Genomic DNA, 17042 nt, shown 5'->3' on the forward strand with positions numbered 1-17042 from the left:
TGGGAGGTCTCTTGTGGACCAGTGTCCTGAAGTTGGCGCTCCCACCTCAGAGGCACAGCACTGACTCCTGGCTGCAGCACCGAGAGCCTTTCATCCACACGGCTCCTTAATTTGGGATGATTCGTTGTCTATTCATGTATTCCACAGATGCAGGGTACATCAAGTTGATTGTGGAGCTTTAATCCGCTGCTTCTGAGGCTGCTGGGAGAGATTTCCCTTTCTCTTCTTTGTTCTCACAGCTCCTGGGTTTCAGCTTTGGATTTGGCCCCTCCTCTGCGTGTAGATCGCCTGAGGGCATCTCTTCCCCTCTCAGACAGGACGGGGTTAAAGCAGCAGCTGATTCAGGGGCTCTGGCTCACTCAGGCCCGGGGGAGGGGGGGGAAGGGAGGGGCACGGAGTGCGGGGCGGGCCTGCGGCCGCAGAGGCCAGCACGATGTTTCAACAGCCTGAGGTGCGCCGTGCGTTCTCCCAGGGAAGTTGTCCCTGGATCACGGGACCCTGGCAGTGGCGGGCTGCACAGGCTCCTGGGAGGGGAGGTGTGGATAGTGACCTGTGCTCGCACACAGGCTTCTTGGTGGCTGCAGCAGCAGCCTTAGCGTTTCATACCTGTCTCTGGTGTCTGCGCTGATAGTCACAGCTCGCACCTGTCTCTAGAGCTCGTTTAGGCGGTGTTCTGAATCCCCTCTCCTCGCACACCCTTTTGGAAAGTCTGAGGTCTTCTGCCAGCATTCAGTAGGTGTTCTGTAGGGGTTGTTCCACATATAGATGTATTTCTTATGTATTTGTGGGGGAGAAGGTGACCTCCACGTCTTACTCCGCCATCGTGAAATCTTCACCATTTTTAATATCTCTTTCTGACAATAACCACATCTTTAAGTAGAGTACAGTCTTCCACAGAATGTGTTTGCCTCCGAGTGTGGGTATTTCAATGTGCATACCAGTATATATATAAGTATATGATATAAGCTATATTTGTAAAACTGCATGTCTTATGGAAGACATCCTGTAGTTATTACGAATCCTTTTTTTCTTGGGGGCAGGGGAGGAAAAACATGTTTTGAGTAAATTTTGATTTTCATATATCAGTTTTACTTAAAACACAGTATTCCAGAATACTTTAACCAACACACATCTCTGCCTGCTCTTTCTCATGTGAGACCCATCTCGAAGTTTATTGGAAAATCCAGATGATAATAGGACAATGACTCTCAACTTTTCTTCCCTTTTACCCCTCTGTAGAGAATTTTGCTAAGCCAACAGAGGACTTAAAAAAATTTACTTTTGGTCTTGAGGAGGGAAATGAAGAAGTCTGTAACCTCGCTAGTGGTGTCAGATTGAAAAACTTGTCACTGCCAGCATCATTAAAAGGTAAAGAAAATTTGACCTGGTGTTCATTTTCCAGGACCTAGATTCCCCTCTTGCTTTCTCTAGGATGCCTCCAACAAAGGAGAAAGGAAGATAGAAGACTGGCTTTGTTTTTATTGTGTGTTGCCCAGGCAATGGGAAGGTTCCATTACAAGCTTGGCTTTTCTGCTTCTAAACAGTAGCCACCTTCCCCCTGTGCATACGCTGGAGTCTGATTTGAACAAAGTTTTATTCGTCTGCATAAAAGAATGAGGTATAGTACATTTTCAATTAAACAGAAATCAAATAGTGAGAGAGAAGATCTAACAGTGATACTTTTCCTGCTATCTACTTCCATAAGAAATGACAAACAAGTGAATTTATATCAGGGACGTACTGTTATTTATTTCAAGAAAAATGAATTTCAAGCAGTGTTCTAGCATGCATTCAGCTCCAATCCATGCCATCTATAAAATGTTCAACTTCAAATGTTTAGTACAAGGATGAGACCTCAAGTTCTCTATCTCCAAAAGAGCATCATTTGTGTTTCATTCACTATGTCTACTAAAATAGCAAGGTGGATTAGCTTGGTTTCTTTTAATCAATATTTTTTTTATTGAAGTATAGTTGATTTACAATGTTGTATTAATTTCTGCTGTACAGCCAAATGATTCAGTTATACATACATATATATATATATTCTTTTTTTTTTTTTTTTGGCCACACCATGCAGCTTGCAGGATCTCAGTTCCCTGACCCGGGATTGAACCCAGGCCATGGCAGTGAAAGCCTGGAATCCTAACCACTAGGCGACCAGGGAATTCCCACATTCTTTTTTTTTAAAATATTTTTTTCTATTATGGTTTATTATAGGATACTGAATATAGTTCTCTGTGCTATACAGTAGCCTTTGTTTATCTGTTCTACATATAAAAGCTTACATCTGCTAACCCTACTTATATCTGGACTAGCTCGGTTTCTACAATGTTCTGTGGACATATTGAGAAGTTCATATTTTGTCCCTGAGGAGGGTGATGTAATAGAAGGACATCCTGGTCAAGATGTCCAAGAAGCCATGTGAGCTATGATACGCGAACTTAGATGAGAAGATGGAATTGGAGCTAGGAGCTCTCTGACACTTGGTCATGAGCATAGAGATGGTAATGGGTTGTCACAAGAATAACTGAATCCCTGAGGCAGATAGAGAGAAAGCTTATTGCTGGGAAGTTCCAGAAGAAAGGGCAGCCAGTGAAGAAGACAGAGAATGAGCAGCTGGAGAAGTCAACACAGAACACGGATGGCAGGCCCTTCTCCTTCTGACCACTTCTCAGCATGACCTCTGCTCTCCTCACACACCCTTGTCACACTTTAACACAAAATCAGAACACCTTGAAATCCATCTTATTGTCATGGCCAATGGGACATGCATATTTTTAGGTCATAGCATCTCCATCTTTTATACTCCTGACACAAGTGCTATCTGTGAAATAGGTACTAAGCAAATACTTCTTTTGGCCTAGCTCAGCTGGGTGTAGTTCTATTGAACAAGAACTAGAGAACAGGACAGTTGTCCATCTCTAGAATGTATTTGATAAAGACAGATGACTAGTTCCCTATTGTGTGGCTTTCCACCTGCAGAAATCTCTCTGGTCCAGCTGGATAGCATGAGCCTGTCCCGCCAGATGTTGGTGAGATGTGCAGCCATCATTGGCCTGACCTTCACTACAGAACTGTTGTATGAGATTCTCCCTTGTTGGAACATGAAGATGATGATCACTGCCCTGGCAACCCTCGTGAAATCCAACGTCTTTGACTGTTTCCGGAATGGCAAGGAGCTACGAATAGCCCTAAAACAGAACGCGGCCTCGTTTGAGGTGAATTATCGTTCCCTCTCTCTGCAGCCACCCTCTGAAGGAATGGGTAAGTAGAGCCTGGAAGTGACCCATATTTCCTTTAGTTTAAGGCACATCTTGCTAAAAGAACTGATCTGTATTTTGTAGCAGGGGCTGACTTATGGCCCACTGCCTTTCTGTCCTCTCTAGCCCATGGTGAAGAGGAAGAGCTCTGTGAGCTGGAAAGTGAGGTGATTGAGTGCCACATCATTCGCTTCTGCAGCCCGATGATGCAGAAAACAGCCTATGAGCTGTGGCTGAAAGACCAGAAGAAAGCCATGCACTTGAAATGTGCCCGCTTTCTGGAAGAAAACGCCCACAGGTGTGACCACTGCCGAAGTGGAGACTTCGTCCCCTTTCACCACTTTGCAGTGGACATCCGGCTCAACACTTTGGACTTGGATACCATTAGGAAGATGGCTAAGTCCCATGGATTTCAAAGTAAACTTTCTTCGTTCCTAATTAGTCCTAACTATAACTGGGGGATGTGGAGACAAGACCTAGAAGAAGTGGGTCTGGACCATGAGGATTTCAAGTCCTCTGCAGGCTCGGGCACCATGAATGATGAGACATGAGCAGTGTAGGTCAGCAGGGCAGGAAGTTGGGGAATATACATGTAGCTGAGTTGGCAGAACCAATCTCACTGTGAGACTGTCAGGGAGGATTTGGGGGTAAGGACTCTGACAAAATAGGGTGTGACCAGAGCCCAAATTAAAATGTCCAAAGGAATAAAACAGACCCAGCTTCCTTCGCACCAAGGGATGGAATCCAAGGAGGGTAGCGGGTAGGGAGCAGGGTCTGACATGAAGTGGGGGGGGGAGAGCAAGATCCGAGAGGGAGTGGTGTTTCTTGGCAGATAAAATGTTGTTGCTCTCTGTGTAGTTTGAAACAAGGTTCCAGTGGAAAAAATGTATGAGCGTCAGTGCTAGGAAGATGTCTTCCTTGGAATCAGTTAGATGACACAGAAGACCTCACACCTAATGAGGGCAGAGTGGCCAGTGGCTGCACCAGGATCAACCTGCCCTCCCAGAGTTTGGGAGAGGATGTGTGAGGGTTTCCTATAAATCAGATATAACTCACCTGGGAGAAAAAGCCAGCCTGGCATCATTTTAAGTTGTTCCCAAGAGTACCCCTAGGAGTGTGAGAAGACCCCTAGTAGTGGGCTGCTAGAATAAAACAGGCACCTAGAGGGCAGGTGATGGAGAGCTGAAGAGGATGCATGACTGGATCAGGGGCTCTTCAGTGAAGGATCCCAACACAGGGCCATAGTCAAAGCACCAATGAAAGCATTAATAGGAAAGAGTCAACTGACAGAGATAAGAGAAAAGGGAAAGAATACAGTTAAGTCCCCTATATAGGAACCTTCAAGTTGCGAACTTTCAAAGATGTGAACGTGCGTTCGCATGTCCAGTCATGTAAGTTAGTTCATGTGTCTGGCGTACATTGTCAGGTGTGTGCATCCTCTACAAGTGGTGGTGCTTTTGTGTACTTTACTGTACAGTACTGTATAGAGTACAGTAGTACAGTATCTTTATTACAAGCCCAGGATGTCCAGAAGCAGGCATAAAAGCAGCAGTGATGTAGCTGGTACTACTGTACTTTTCAAGGTACTGTACTGTGAGATTAAAAATGCTTTACTTTTGTGTTTGTTTTTTATGTATTATTTGTGTGAAAAGTATTATAAACTTATTATAGTACAGTACTATACAGATGATTGTGTTAGTTGGGTACCAAGGCTAACTTTGTTGGACTTACGAACAAATTGGACTTGATGAACGTGTTCCCAGAACGGAACTCATTTGTATGTAGGGGACCTACTGTATTCCAGACTCTGTGGGATCAGTGAGTCTTATTTTATATACACATTATATATATAAACAAATTATATATAAACTACATATATTACATATGTATGTTTTAATTATTTATTTGGTGAGGGGTAGAATCAGCTGGCAGCTAGCAGACAGTTTAGCCTGAGTAGTTCGTTGGTCTTAAGCAGGCTGGCTAGGGCCACCAAAGGAAACAACTCCAGTTATTTCAGGTTCTCCAATGTTCCTTAACCGTTTGACCTTGGAGCATATGTTACCAGATATCTCTGAGTCATATCTACTGATGTCCTTTCAACAGAACCTCCACCTGAGTGAGGCCAGGGTTTGACTATTTCCCTTATAATTTTTCACTTATTTAAAAGAGTATCAACTAGACATCTTTAAATAAAGACATTTTTTAGATTTCCTGAAAGTTTTACCGTAAAAGCAATAGTCCCATGACCTACTGCCCTGCATATGTATGTTCAATATTTCTTCTCAGGGGCAAACATTTTTAACTTAGCTGTTCCCTCTAGTCATTACTTCCATATACTAAGTGGTATGTTAATGGTGCTTTTTTTTTTTTTTTTTTTTTTTCCGGTACGCGGGCCTCTCACTGTTGTGGCCTCTCCCGTTGCGGAGCACAGGCTCCGGACGCGCAGGCTTAGCGGCCATGGCTCACAGGCCTAGCCGCTCCACGGCATGTGAGATCTTCCCGGACCGGGGCACGAACCCGTGTCCCCTGCATCGGCAGGCAGACTCTCAACCACTGCGCCACCAGGGAAGCCCAATGCTGCTTTTTTAAAAATCAAATTTGACATCATCTGTTTTAGTCTTGCTATGGTAGGTAAGGATTTAAACTCTATTAAGCCACTCTTGGGCACCTCTCCTCCAATATTGTTATAGAATTATCATTAGATAAATCAATCAAGTATTTACATTATTAAGACTATGGAAATGCTGTCCATTAGAGAAGTAAGTAGTAATATACTGTGAATAGATTTCTTTTTTTAATTTTTAAATTTAATTTTATTTATTTTTTATACAGCAGATTCTTATTAGTCATCAATTTTATACACATCAGTGTATACATGTCAATTCCAATCGCCCAATTCATCACACCACCATCCCCACCCACCTACGGCTTTCCCCCCTTGGTGTCCATATGTTTGTTCTCTACATCGGTGTCTCAACTTCTGCCCTGCAAACCGGTTCACCGGTACCATTTTTCTAGGTTCCACATACGTGCGTTAATATACAATATTTGTTTTTCTCTTTCTGACTTATTTCACTCTGTATGACAGTCTCTAGATCCATTCACGTCTCAACAAATGACCCAATTTCGTTCCTTTTTATGGCTCAGTAATATTCCATTGTATATATGTACCACAACTTCTTTATCCATTCATCTTCGATGGGTGTTAGGTTGCTGCCATGACCTGGCTATTGTAAAAAGTGCTGCAATGAACATTGGGGTGCATGCATCTTTTTGAATTATGGTTTTCTCTGGGTATATGCCCAGTAGTGGGATTGCTGGGTCGTATGGTAGTTCTATTTTTAGTTTTCTAAGGAACCTCCATACTGTTCTCCATAGTGGCTGTATCAATTTACATTCCCACCAACAGTGCAAGAGGGGTCCCTTTTCTCCACACCCTCTCCAGCACTTGTTGTTTGTAGATTTTCTGATGATGCCCATTCTAACTGGTGTGAGATGATACCTCATTGTAGTTTTGATTTGCATTTCTCTAATAATTAGTGATGTTGAGCAGCTTTTCATGTACTTCTTGGCCATCTGTATATCTTCTTTGGAGAAATGTCTATTTAGGTCTTCTGCCCATTTTTGGATTGGATTGTTTGTTTCTTTAATATTGAGCTGCATGAGCTGTTTATATATTTTGGAGATTAATCCTTTGTCCACTGATTTGTTTGCAAATATTTTCTCACATTCAGAGTGTTGTCTTTTCATCTTGTTTATGGTTTCCTTTGCTGTGTAAAAGCTTTGAAGTTTCATTAGGTCCCATTTGTTTATTTTTGTTTTTATTTCCATTACTCTAGGAGATAGATTAAAAAATATCTTGCTGTGATTTATGCCAAAGAGTGTTCTTCCTGTGTTTTCCTCTAAGAGATTTATAGTATCTGGTCTTACATTTAGGCCTCAAATCCATTTTGAGTTTATTTTTGTGTATGGTGTTAGGGAGTGTTCTAACTTCATTCTTTTACATGTAGCTGTCCAGTTTTCCCAGCACCACTTATTGAAGAGACTGTCTTTTCTCCATTGCATATCCTGGCTTCCTTTGTCATAGATTATTTGACCATAGGTGTGTGGGTTTATCTCTGGGATTTCTATCTTGTTCCATTGATCTATGTTTCTGTTTTTGTGCCAGTACCATATTGTCCTGATTATTGTAGCTTTGTAGTATAGTCTGAAGTCAAGGAGTCTGATTCTTCCTGGTCCATTTTTTTCCCTCAAGACTGCTTTGGCTATTCAGGGTCTTTTGTGTTTCCATACAAATTTTAAGAGTTTTTGTTCTAGTTCCATAAAAAATGCCATTGGTAATTTGATAGGGATTGCATTGAATCTGTAGATTGCTTTGGGTAGTATAGTCATTTTCACAGTATTGATTCTTCCAATCCAAGAACATGGCATATTTCTCCATCTGTTTGTATCATCTTTAATTTCTTTCATCAGTGTCTTATAGTTTTCAGCATACAGATCTTTCGTCTCCCTAGGTAGGTTTATTCCTAGGTATTTTATTCTTTTTGTTGCAATGGTAAATAGGAGTGTTTCCTTAATTTCTCTTTCAGATTTTTCATCATTAGTGTATAGGAATGCAAGAGATTTCTGTGCATTAGTTTTGTATCCTGCAACTTTACCAAATTCATTGGTTAGCTCTAGTAGTTTTCTGGTGGCATTTTTAGGATTCTCTATGTATAGTATCATGTTATCTGCAAACAGTATCAGTTTTACTTCTTCCTTTCCAATTTGGATTCCTTTTATTTCCTTTTCTTCTCTGATTGCCGTGGCTAGGACTTCCAAAACTATGTTGAATAATAGTGGTGAGAGTGGACATCCTTGTCTCATTCCTGATCTTAGAGGAGATGCTTTCAGTTTTTCACCATTGAGAATGATGTTTGCTGTGGATTTGTCTTATATGGCCTTTAGTATGTTGAGGTAGGTTCCCTCTATGCCCACTTTCTGGAGAGTTTTTATCATAAATGGGTGTTGAATTTTGTCAAAAGCTTTTTCTACATCTATTGAGATGATCATATGGTTTTTATTCTTCAGTTTGCTAATATGGTGTATCACATTGATTGATTTGCATATATTGAAGAATCCTTGCATCCCTGGGATAAATCCCACTTGATCATGGTGTATAATCCTTTTATTGTGTTGTTGGATTCTGTTTGCTAGTATTTTGTTGAGGAATTTTGCATCTCTCTTCATCAGTGATATTGGTCTGTAATTTTCTTTTTTTGTAGTATCTTTGTCTGGTTTTGGTATCAGGGTAATGGTGGCCTCACAGAATGAGTTTGGGAGTGTTCCTTCCTCTGCAATTTTTGGGAAGAGTTTAAGAAGGATGGGTGTTAGCTCTTCTCTAAATGTTTGATAGAATTCATCTGTGAAGCCATCTGGTCCTGGACTTTTGTTTGTTGGAAGATTTTTAATCACAGTTTCAATTTCATTACTTGTGATTGGTCTCTTCATATTTTCTGTTTCTTCCTGGTTCAGTCTTGGAAGGTTATAGCTTTCTAAGAATTTGTCCATTTCTTCCAGGTTGTCCATTTTATTGTCATAGAGTTGCTTGTAGTAGTCTCTTAGGATGCTTTGTATTTCTGCAGTGTCTGTTGTAACTTCTCCTTTTTCATTTTTAATTTTATTGATTTGAGCCCTCTCCCTCTTTTTCTTGATGAGTCTGGCTAATGGTTTATCAATTTTGTTTATCTTCTCAAAGAACCAGCTTTTAGTTTTATTGATCTTTCCTATTGTTTTCTTTGTTTCTATTTCATTTATTTCTTCTCTGACCTTTATGATTTCTTTCCTTCTTCTAACTTTGGGTTTTGTTTGTTCTTCTTTATCTAGTTCCTTGAGGTGTAAGGTTAGATTGTTTATTTGAGATTTTCCTTGTTTCTTGAGGTAGGCTTGTATAGCTATAAACTTCCCTCTTAGAACTGCTTTTGCTGCATCCCATAGGTTTTGGATCGTTGTGTTTTCATTGTCATTTGTCTCTAGGTATTTTTTGATTTCCTCTCTGATTTCTTCAGTGATCTCTTGGTTATTTAGTAACGTATTGTTTAGCCTCCATGTGTCTGTGTTTTTTACGGTTTTTTCCCCTGTAATTCATTTCTAATCTCATAGCATTGTGGTCAGAAAAGATGCTTGATATGATTTCAATTTTATTAAATTTACTGAGGCTTGATTTGTGACCCAAGATGTGATCTATCCTAGAGAATGTTCCATGCGCACTTGAGAAGAAAGTGTAATCTGCTGTTTTTGGATGGAATGTCCTATAAATATCAATTAAATCTATCTGGTGTATTGTGTCATTTAAAGCTTCTGTTTCCTTATTTATTTTCATTTTGGATGATCTGTCCATTGGTGTAAGTGAGATGTTAAAGTCTCCTACTATTATTGTGTTACTGTTGATTTCCCCTTTTATGGCTGTTAGCATTTGCTTTATGTACTAAGGTGCTCCTATGTTGGGTGCATAAATATTTACGATTGTTATATCTTCTTCTTGGATTGATCCCTTGATCATCATGTAGTTTCTTCCTTGTCTCTTGTAACATTCTATATTTTAAAGTCTATTTTATCTGATAGGAGTGTTGCTACTCCAACTTTCTTTTGATTTCCATTTGCATGGAATATCTTTTTCCATCCCCTCACTTTCAGTCTGTATGTGTCCCTAGGTCTGAAGTGGGTCTCTTGTAGACAGCATATATATGGGTCTTGTTTCTGTATCCATTCAGCAAGCCTGTGTCTTTTGGTTGGAGCATGTAATCCATTCACGTTTAAGGTAATTATCAATATGTATGTTCCTATGACCATTTTCTTAATTGTTTTGGGTTTGTTTTTGTAGGTCCTTTTCTTCTCTTGTGTTTCCCACTTAGAGAAGTTCCTTTAGCATTTGTTGTAGAGCTTGTTTGGTGGTGTTGAATTCTCTTAGCTTTTGCTTGTCTGTAAAGATTTTGATTTCTCCATCGAATCTGAATGAGATCCTTGCCAGGTAGAGTAATCTTGGTTGTAAGTTCTTCCCTTTCATCACTTTAAGTATGCCATGCCTCTCCCTTCTGGCTTGTAGAGTTTCTGCTGAGAAATCAGCTGTTAACTTGGTGGGAGTTCCCTTGTATGTTATTTTTCGTTTTTCCTTTGCTGCTTTCAATAATTTTTCTTTGTCTTTAATTTTTGCCAATTTGATTACTGTGTGTCTTGGTGTGTTTCTCCTTGGGTTTATTCTGTATGGGACTCGCTGCGCTTCCTGGACTTGGGTGTCTATTTCCTTTCCCATGTTAGGGAAGTTTTCGACTATAATCTCTTCAAATATTTTCTCGGGTCCTTTCTCTCTCTCTTCTCTTTCTGGGACCCTTATAATGCGAATGTTGTTGCGTTTAATGTTGTCCCAGAGGTCTGTTAGCCTGTCTTCATTTCTTTTCATTCTTTTTTCTTTATTCTGTTCCGCAGCAGTGAATTCCACCTTTCTGTCTTCCAGGTCACTTATCCATTCTTCTGCCTCAGTTATTCTGCTGTTGATTCCTTCTAGTGTAGTTTTCATTTCAGTTATTGTAGTGTTTATCTGTTTGTTTGTTCTTTAATTCTTCTAGGTCTTTGTTAAACATTTCTTGCGTATTCTGGATCTTTGCCTCCATTCTTTTTCCGAGGTCCTGGATCATCTTCACTATCATTATTCTGAATTGTTTTTCTGGAAGGTTGCCTATCTCCACTTCATTTAGTTGTTTTTCTGGGGTTTTATCTTGTTCCTTCATCTGGTACATAGCCCTTTGCCTTTTCATCTTGTCTATCTTTCTGTGAATGTGGTTTTTGTTCCACAGGGTGCAGGATTGTAGTTCTTCTTGCTTCTGCTGTCTGCCCTCTGGTGGATGAGGCTATCTAAGAACCTTGTGCAAGTTTCTTGATGGGAGGAACTGGTGGTGGGGAGAGCTGACTGTTTCTCCGGTGGGCAGAGCTCAGTAAATCTTTAATCCACTTGACTGCTGATGGGTGGGGCTGGGTTCCCTCCCTGTTGGTTGTTTGGCCTGAGGCAACCCAACACTGGAGCCTACCTGGGCTCTTTGGTGGGGGTAATGGCAGACTCTGGGAGGGCTCACACCAAGGAGTACTTCCCAGAACTTCTGCTGCCAGTGCCCTTGTCCCCACAGTGAGCCACAGCCACCCGCCGCCTCTGCAGGAGACCCTCCAACACTAGCAGGTAGGTCTGGTTCAGTCTCCTATGGGGTCACTGCTCCTTCCTCTGGGTCCCAATGCACACACTACTTTGTGTGTGCCCTCCAAGAGTGGGGTCTCTGTTTCCCCCAGTCCTGTCAAAGTCCTGAAATCAAATCCCACAAGGCTTCAAAGTCTGATTCTCTAGGAATTCCTCCTCCCGTTGCCAGACCCCCAGGTTGGGAAGCCTGACGTGGGGCTCAGAACCTTCACTCCAGTGGGTGGACTTCTGTGGTATAAGTGTTCTCCAGGCTGTGAGTCGCCCACCGAGCAGTTATGGGATTTGATTTTACTGTGAGTGTGCCCCTCCTACCGTCTCATTGTGGCTCCTCCTTGTCTTTGGATGGTGGGGTATGTTTTCTGCTGAGTTCCAGTGTCTTCCTGTCGATGATTGTCCAGCAGTTAGTTGTGATTCTGGTGTTCTCACAAGAGGGAGTGAGAGCATGTCCTTCTACTCCACCATCTTGGTTCCTCTTCGTGAATAGATTTCTTAACAGAAGTTTATTTTTCCTAGAGTTTCTAGGAAACTTTTTTTTTGCCATGTCTTCTTTATAATATCCTGCTTCAATCTTGGCTGGACAGTCTGTCCATTACCCCTGAATCTCCCAAAGTGTGAGGTATGCTTTTATTTTAATAATTATTTTTATTTTATTTTATTTTATTTTTGGCTGCATTGGGTCTTTGTTGCTGCATGCAGGCCTTCTCTAGTTGCGGCGAGTGGGTCTACTCTTTGTTGCAGTGCATTGGTTTCTCATTGTGGTGGCTTCTCTTGTTGCGGAGCACTGGCTCTAGAGTGCAGGCTCAGTAGTTGTGGCTCACGGGCTTAGTTGCTCTACGGCGTGTGGGATCTTCCTGGACCAGGGCTCAAACCCGTGTCCCCTGCATTGGCAGGCAGATTCTTAACCACTGTACCACCAGGGAAGTCCATGAGGTATGCTTTTAAGAAATGCTGGAGGGGCTTCCCTGGTGGCGCAGTGGTTGAGAGTCTGCCTGCAGATGCAGGGGACACGAGTTCATGCCCCAGTCCAGGAAGATCCCACATGCTGCAGAGTGGTTAGGCCTGTGAGCCATGGCCGCTGAGCCTGCGCATCCGGAGCCTGTGCTCTGCAACGGGAGAGGCCACAACAGTGAGAGGCCCGCATACCGCAAAAAAAAAAAAAAAAAGGTTGGAGAAGGACATATCATAAGAGGTTCAAGGACACAGCATTAGCTATGAATCAGATAGTGAGGAAGTTGATTTTCTTTTCAATTCTCTATCAATCCTCATGTCCTTCCTAAAAACTTATCTGACTCTTGATCCATTCCAAGGATCAACAGCCCATGGGCTCCCTCCTGGGCTCTTTCGTTCCACTTGCTCCATCTAATTCTTCAGGGAGCACTCCTCTCATTCCTTGATCTTCTTGACATGTGCTGAAATCTCATTTAATGTTTCGTTTACTCATTCATCAAATATTTATTGGGTTTCTGATATGTGTCAAACAGTGCTCTAGGCACCTTAGATGCATCAGGGAACAAAACAGCATTCTGTTGCGGAGAAGCAGACAATGGAGAGAAAACATTAACAAAGAAGTAAATTCTGTAGTATGTGTAAGTGATCCCAAGGAGAAAACCAGAAAAGAATGTTGGGTAGGGCAAGGGAGATGAGGAGTGCAGAGTCGTTAGGGTAGCCCTCAGTGAGAGGTAAGATTCATGGAAAGGCAAAGGAAATGAGGGATTTTATTGTATAGATGGCTGGGGAAGAGCATTCTAGGCAGAGGGGAGGGCCAGGGTCATGGCCCTAAGATAGGAATTGACCCCTTCCATTCTGTACATTGTGAGTTTATGCTTTTAAAAATTATTTTATTCTTGTTTTAATGGGGTAAAATGTGCTGGTCAGGAGATAAATAAAAGAGGTCAGTTTTTCATCTTGAACTTGAAGTCTTATTTCTGAGTTTTTGAAACTACAGGTGAGCAAGTACTCTCTTTGCTTTTCTCCTTTATTCTGAGAACCTACAAGCATTCCATATATTTCTTTTCTTTTGATTTTTACAGATCCTCTTTGAAGTAGGGAACTTTTAATATATTTCCTTCATAAATGAAGAAAATTGAGACCTAAAAATAATATGATTCACCCAAGGGTTGAATGATATGACAAAAATCATATCTCATATATCCTGACTTTATTTGCTTTATTTAGCCAATATTGCTTTTTGCCACATCTCATTCTATCACTATTACAATTTGAAATATAAAACAAAACATATAGGATGTTGAAGAAGGAATAGCATTGATTAGAATTAGTATTGGCTGCATATAACAAGAACCCAGCTAGAGTGGCTTAAATTTATTATTAAATGTATTTCTCTCTATGTAAAATGCTTGTCTCATCACTGGGACTGGTTTGGTGTCTTCATGATCATCAGAGATCCTTGGTTCAAAATAGTAGCTGGAGTTCCAGCCATCATGTTCACATTTAACACTAGAAGGAGGAGAAAAGAAACCAAAAAATGAAAGGGATACCCCTTCCTTTTTCAGTAGTTTTCTAGAATTCTTCCTACCCAATACTCCCCTTATATCTCAAGGACCAATACAATACAATACAATAGTCACATGGCTATATATCCAGTTGCAAGGGAGGTTGGAAAATGTAGCTTCCCCAAGTAAAATTGAGTTCTATTACTAAGGAGAAAAGGGACGATGGAAGTTGAGATAGGAAACAAGCAGTTTCTGCCACAGAGATCTGAATCATTTTTTTAAAATTATTATTTCATTTATTTATTTTTGGCTGCATTGGGTCTTCATTGCTGTGCATGGGCTTTTTTGTTTGTTTGTTTTTTTGTTTCTAGTTGTGGCGAGGGGGGCTACTCTTCATTGCGGTGCGTGGGCTTCTCATTGCAGTGGCTTCTCTCATTGCGGTGGCTTCTCTCATTGCGGTGGCTTCTCTTGTTGTGGAGCATGGAGTCTAGAGCTCAGGCTCAGTAGTTGTGACACATGGGCTTAGTTGCTCTACGGCATGTAGGATCTTCCTGGACCAGGGCTCGAACCCGTGTCCCCTGCATTGGCAGGTGGATTCTTAATTACTGCGCTGCCAGGGAAGTCCTGAATCATGTTTTTAAAAACTTACTTTGCCTTCATTTTAGAAAACAGATTGAAGAGGATAGGAATAGGAGGGAGATCAGTTTTTCACACTTGTCTAGATGAAATTTGGTGATGGACTAGGGTGGTGCTCTAGAGAAGATTGACAGAAGAAGATGGATTCAGATATGTATTGGAGTAGACATAATGGTACTTTCTGATGGACTGAATGGGGATAGGGGTGAGGGAAAGAAAAGAATCAAGGACGTTGTCTAGGTTTTTGCCTTGAGGAGATGAATACGGCAGTGATGCCTTGAGAAATGAATACGGCAGTGATGCTTACTAAGACAGGCGAAACGTTGGTGGATGTAGGTTTATGGAAAAGAGATTCAAGAGTTCTGTTTAGATCATTTTAATTTTGCAATTAGGCATCCACGTGGTAGCTGCCAAGGAGACACTTGGATGTATGAGTCGGTAGGTAAGGGTTGATGTCAGGTCTTAAAGATGTAAAACCAAAAGTCATTGTCATATGGGTAGAATTTAAAGTCATGGGCAGGTGAAATTATCTAGGGAGAAATTTGGATGGAGGAAAGAGCCCACAGCCAAACTGAGGCTTACCAAAATTTGGAACATTGATAGAGGAGTAGGAGCCAGTAAAGCGAGCAGCCAATGAGGGAGGGAAACAAGGGAATGGGTATTTTGAAAGCCGGTGAAAAAAAGGGAGTGGTCAATTGTCGTAAATGCTGCCAAGAGGTGTAATAAGATGCAGACAAAGATGTAACCTTTGGATTTGGCAACTTGGTTGTCACTGGTAACCCTGACAAGAAAGTTTTAGAGGAATAGGAGGATAAAGGCATAATTCAATTTATTCAGCCTCTAGTCTACTAGAGATAAACTAGACAGCAGACTAGGAGAGGTGGGCAAATTAATCCTTATACAGCGTGATAAAGGATGATGATAGAGGTCTGCATGGGGTCAATGGGCACACACAAGTTGAGGGACTAATTCTATGGGGCAAGGGCACAGAAAGCTTTCAGAAGAAGGTGGTAAGTATCAATAGATGCTGAAACTGAATTTTGTAAATTAAAAGATCTGTGGAGTCATGCATTCACCTTGGAGTCAGGAGACTTCCATCACGAACAGATATATGATCTGAGACAAGTCCCTTCCCCTCTTTAGGATTCTTCCTTCTCCCTGAATGGAGAAGTGGCTAGATTTCAACAATCCTCATTTGTTTTCTGTTTTAAGATCATTACGGAATTTTCTAACCTACTGAAGTCTAGATAGACTGAAGGTTTCAAATTCAAGGCTCTCAGCCCTTAAGTTAGCCCTTTGGGGTATTCCATTAATTGTCTGTATTTCTCCATTAGAAGCTGACATCGCTTTCTTCAGCATCATTAATTCATAGTTTGAATTACTGCAGGGTAAATTAGTTAGGATAATGTTATCATCTAAAACAAACCCCAGCATTTCAGTGGGTTAACACCGTTGAATGACAGGTTTTTTTCTGCCCAGGTAATGATCCAATGAGAATGTTGTCCAATAGCCTTGAACACAGTCAGTCAGGGACCCAGCCTCCCTGACTATGTTGTAGATTTGCTATCCCTTACATCCCCACAGTTAATTTGTTTTCCTGTGGAAGGAGAAGGTAGTGAAGATATCTAACCATCTCAATTCAGAGGTGACATATATTACTTCTGATGGAATCCCATTTTCAAAGTAAACACATGTGTTCACTTAAGATGCACTGGGGACTGGAAAATGTAGATCCTGGCTGGGCAACAAAAACTTTGTCGTGGAAGGGGAACAGGAAGCTTCAGCGGACACCGGACATCTCTGCCACATGAACATTTCAATGACCCATACAACTCACTTGTTTGTTTATTTTCCAGCTGAAGAAGAGATCACCTTTTCCAGAATAGAGACTTCTAAGAGATCTGCAATATTTTCTGAAAATCTCAGGTACAGGCTTCTGTAATTGTTTAGGAGGTAGAGCTGAACAACTGGCATTAAATTCAGAACACTGTTAGAATCACTTGTCTGGCCAGTACTCTGGGTCTTTTAGGCACAAATCAGAGGGTGTGTGTGGTGAGTTTGGTCAGTAGTTATGTAATGGAGCGGGAACCTATGGGCCCTTCCCAGGACAGACCCCCTCCCCCATATCCTCTGCTGTAGCTCCTCTTTGGGTTTTTTTGTTTTGTTTTGTTTTAAATATTTATTTACATATTTCGTTGCGCTGGGTCTTAGTTATGGCAGGCGGGCTCCTCAGTTGTGGCATGTGGGATCTTTTGTTGCGGCAAGCAGGCTCTTCGTTGTGGTGTGCGGGCTTCTCTCTAGTTGTGGCACACAGGCTCCAGAGCACATGGGCTCAGTAGTTGCCACATATAGGCTCCTTAGTTGTGACAGGTGGGCTCCTTAGTTATGGCTCACCAGCTCCTTAGTTGCAGCATGCATGCATGTGGGATCTAGCTTCCTGGTCAGGGATCGAAACCGGACCCCCTGCAT

At 41.5% G+C, this 17042-nt stretch overlaps 1 protein-coding gene across 2 annotated transcripts in view; it reads left to right on the forward strand.

Annotated features, from left to right (window-relative positions):
* The window catches only part of ADCY10 (adenylate cyclase 10), a 95530-nt gene that overhangs the window by 53350 nt on the left and 25138 nt on the right, over window positions 1–17042 (forward strand). For both annotated transcript variants that reach the window (XM_079926017.1, XM_079926018.1), the window contains 4 exons: window positions 1240–1368; window positions 2983–3264; window positions 3387–3677; window positions 16430–16499. In XM_079926017.1, coding sequence (XP_079782143.1) covers window positions 1240–1368; window positions 2983–3264; window positions 3387–3677; window positions 16430–16499 — 772 coding nt within the window. The remainder of the gene's footprint in view (window positions 1–1239; window positions 1369–2982; window positions 3265–3386; window positions 3678–16429; window positions 16500–17042) is intronic.

Source organism: Stenella coeruleoalba, assembly GCF_951394435.1.
Source record: "Stenella coeruleoalba genome assembly, chromosome: 1".
Lineage (NCBI taxonomy): Eukaryota > Metazoa > Chordata > Mammalia > Artiodactyla > Delphinidae > Stenella > Stenella coeruleoalba.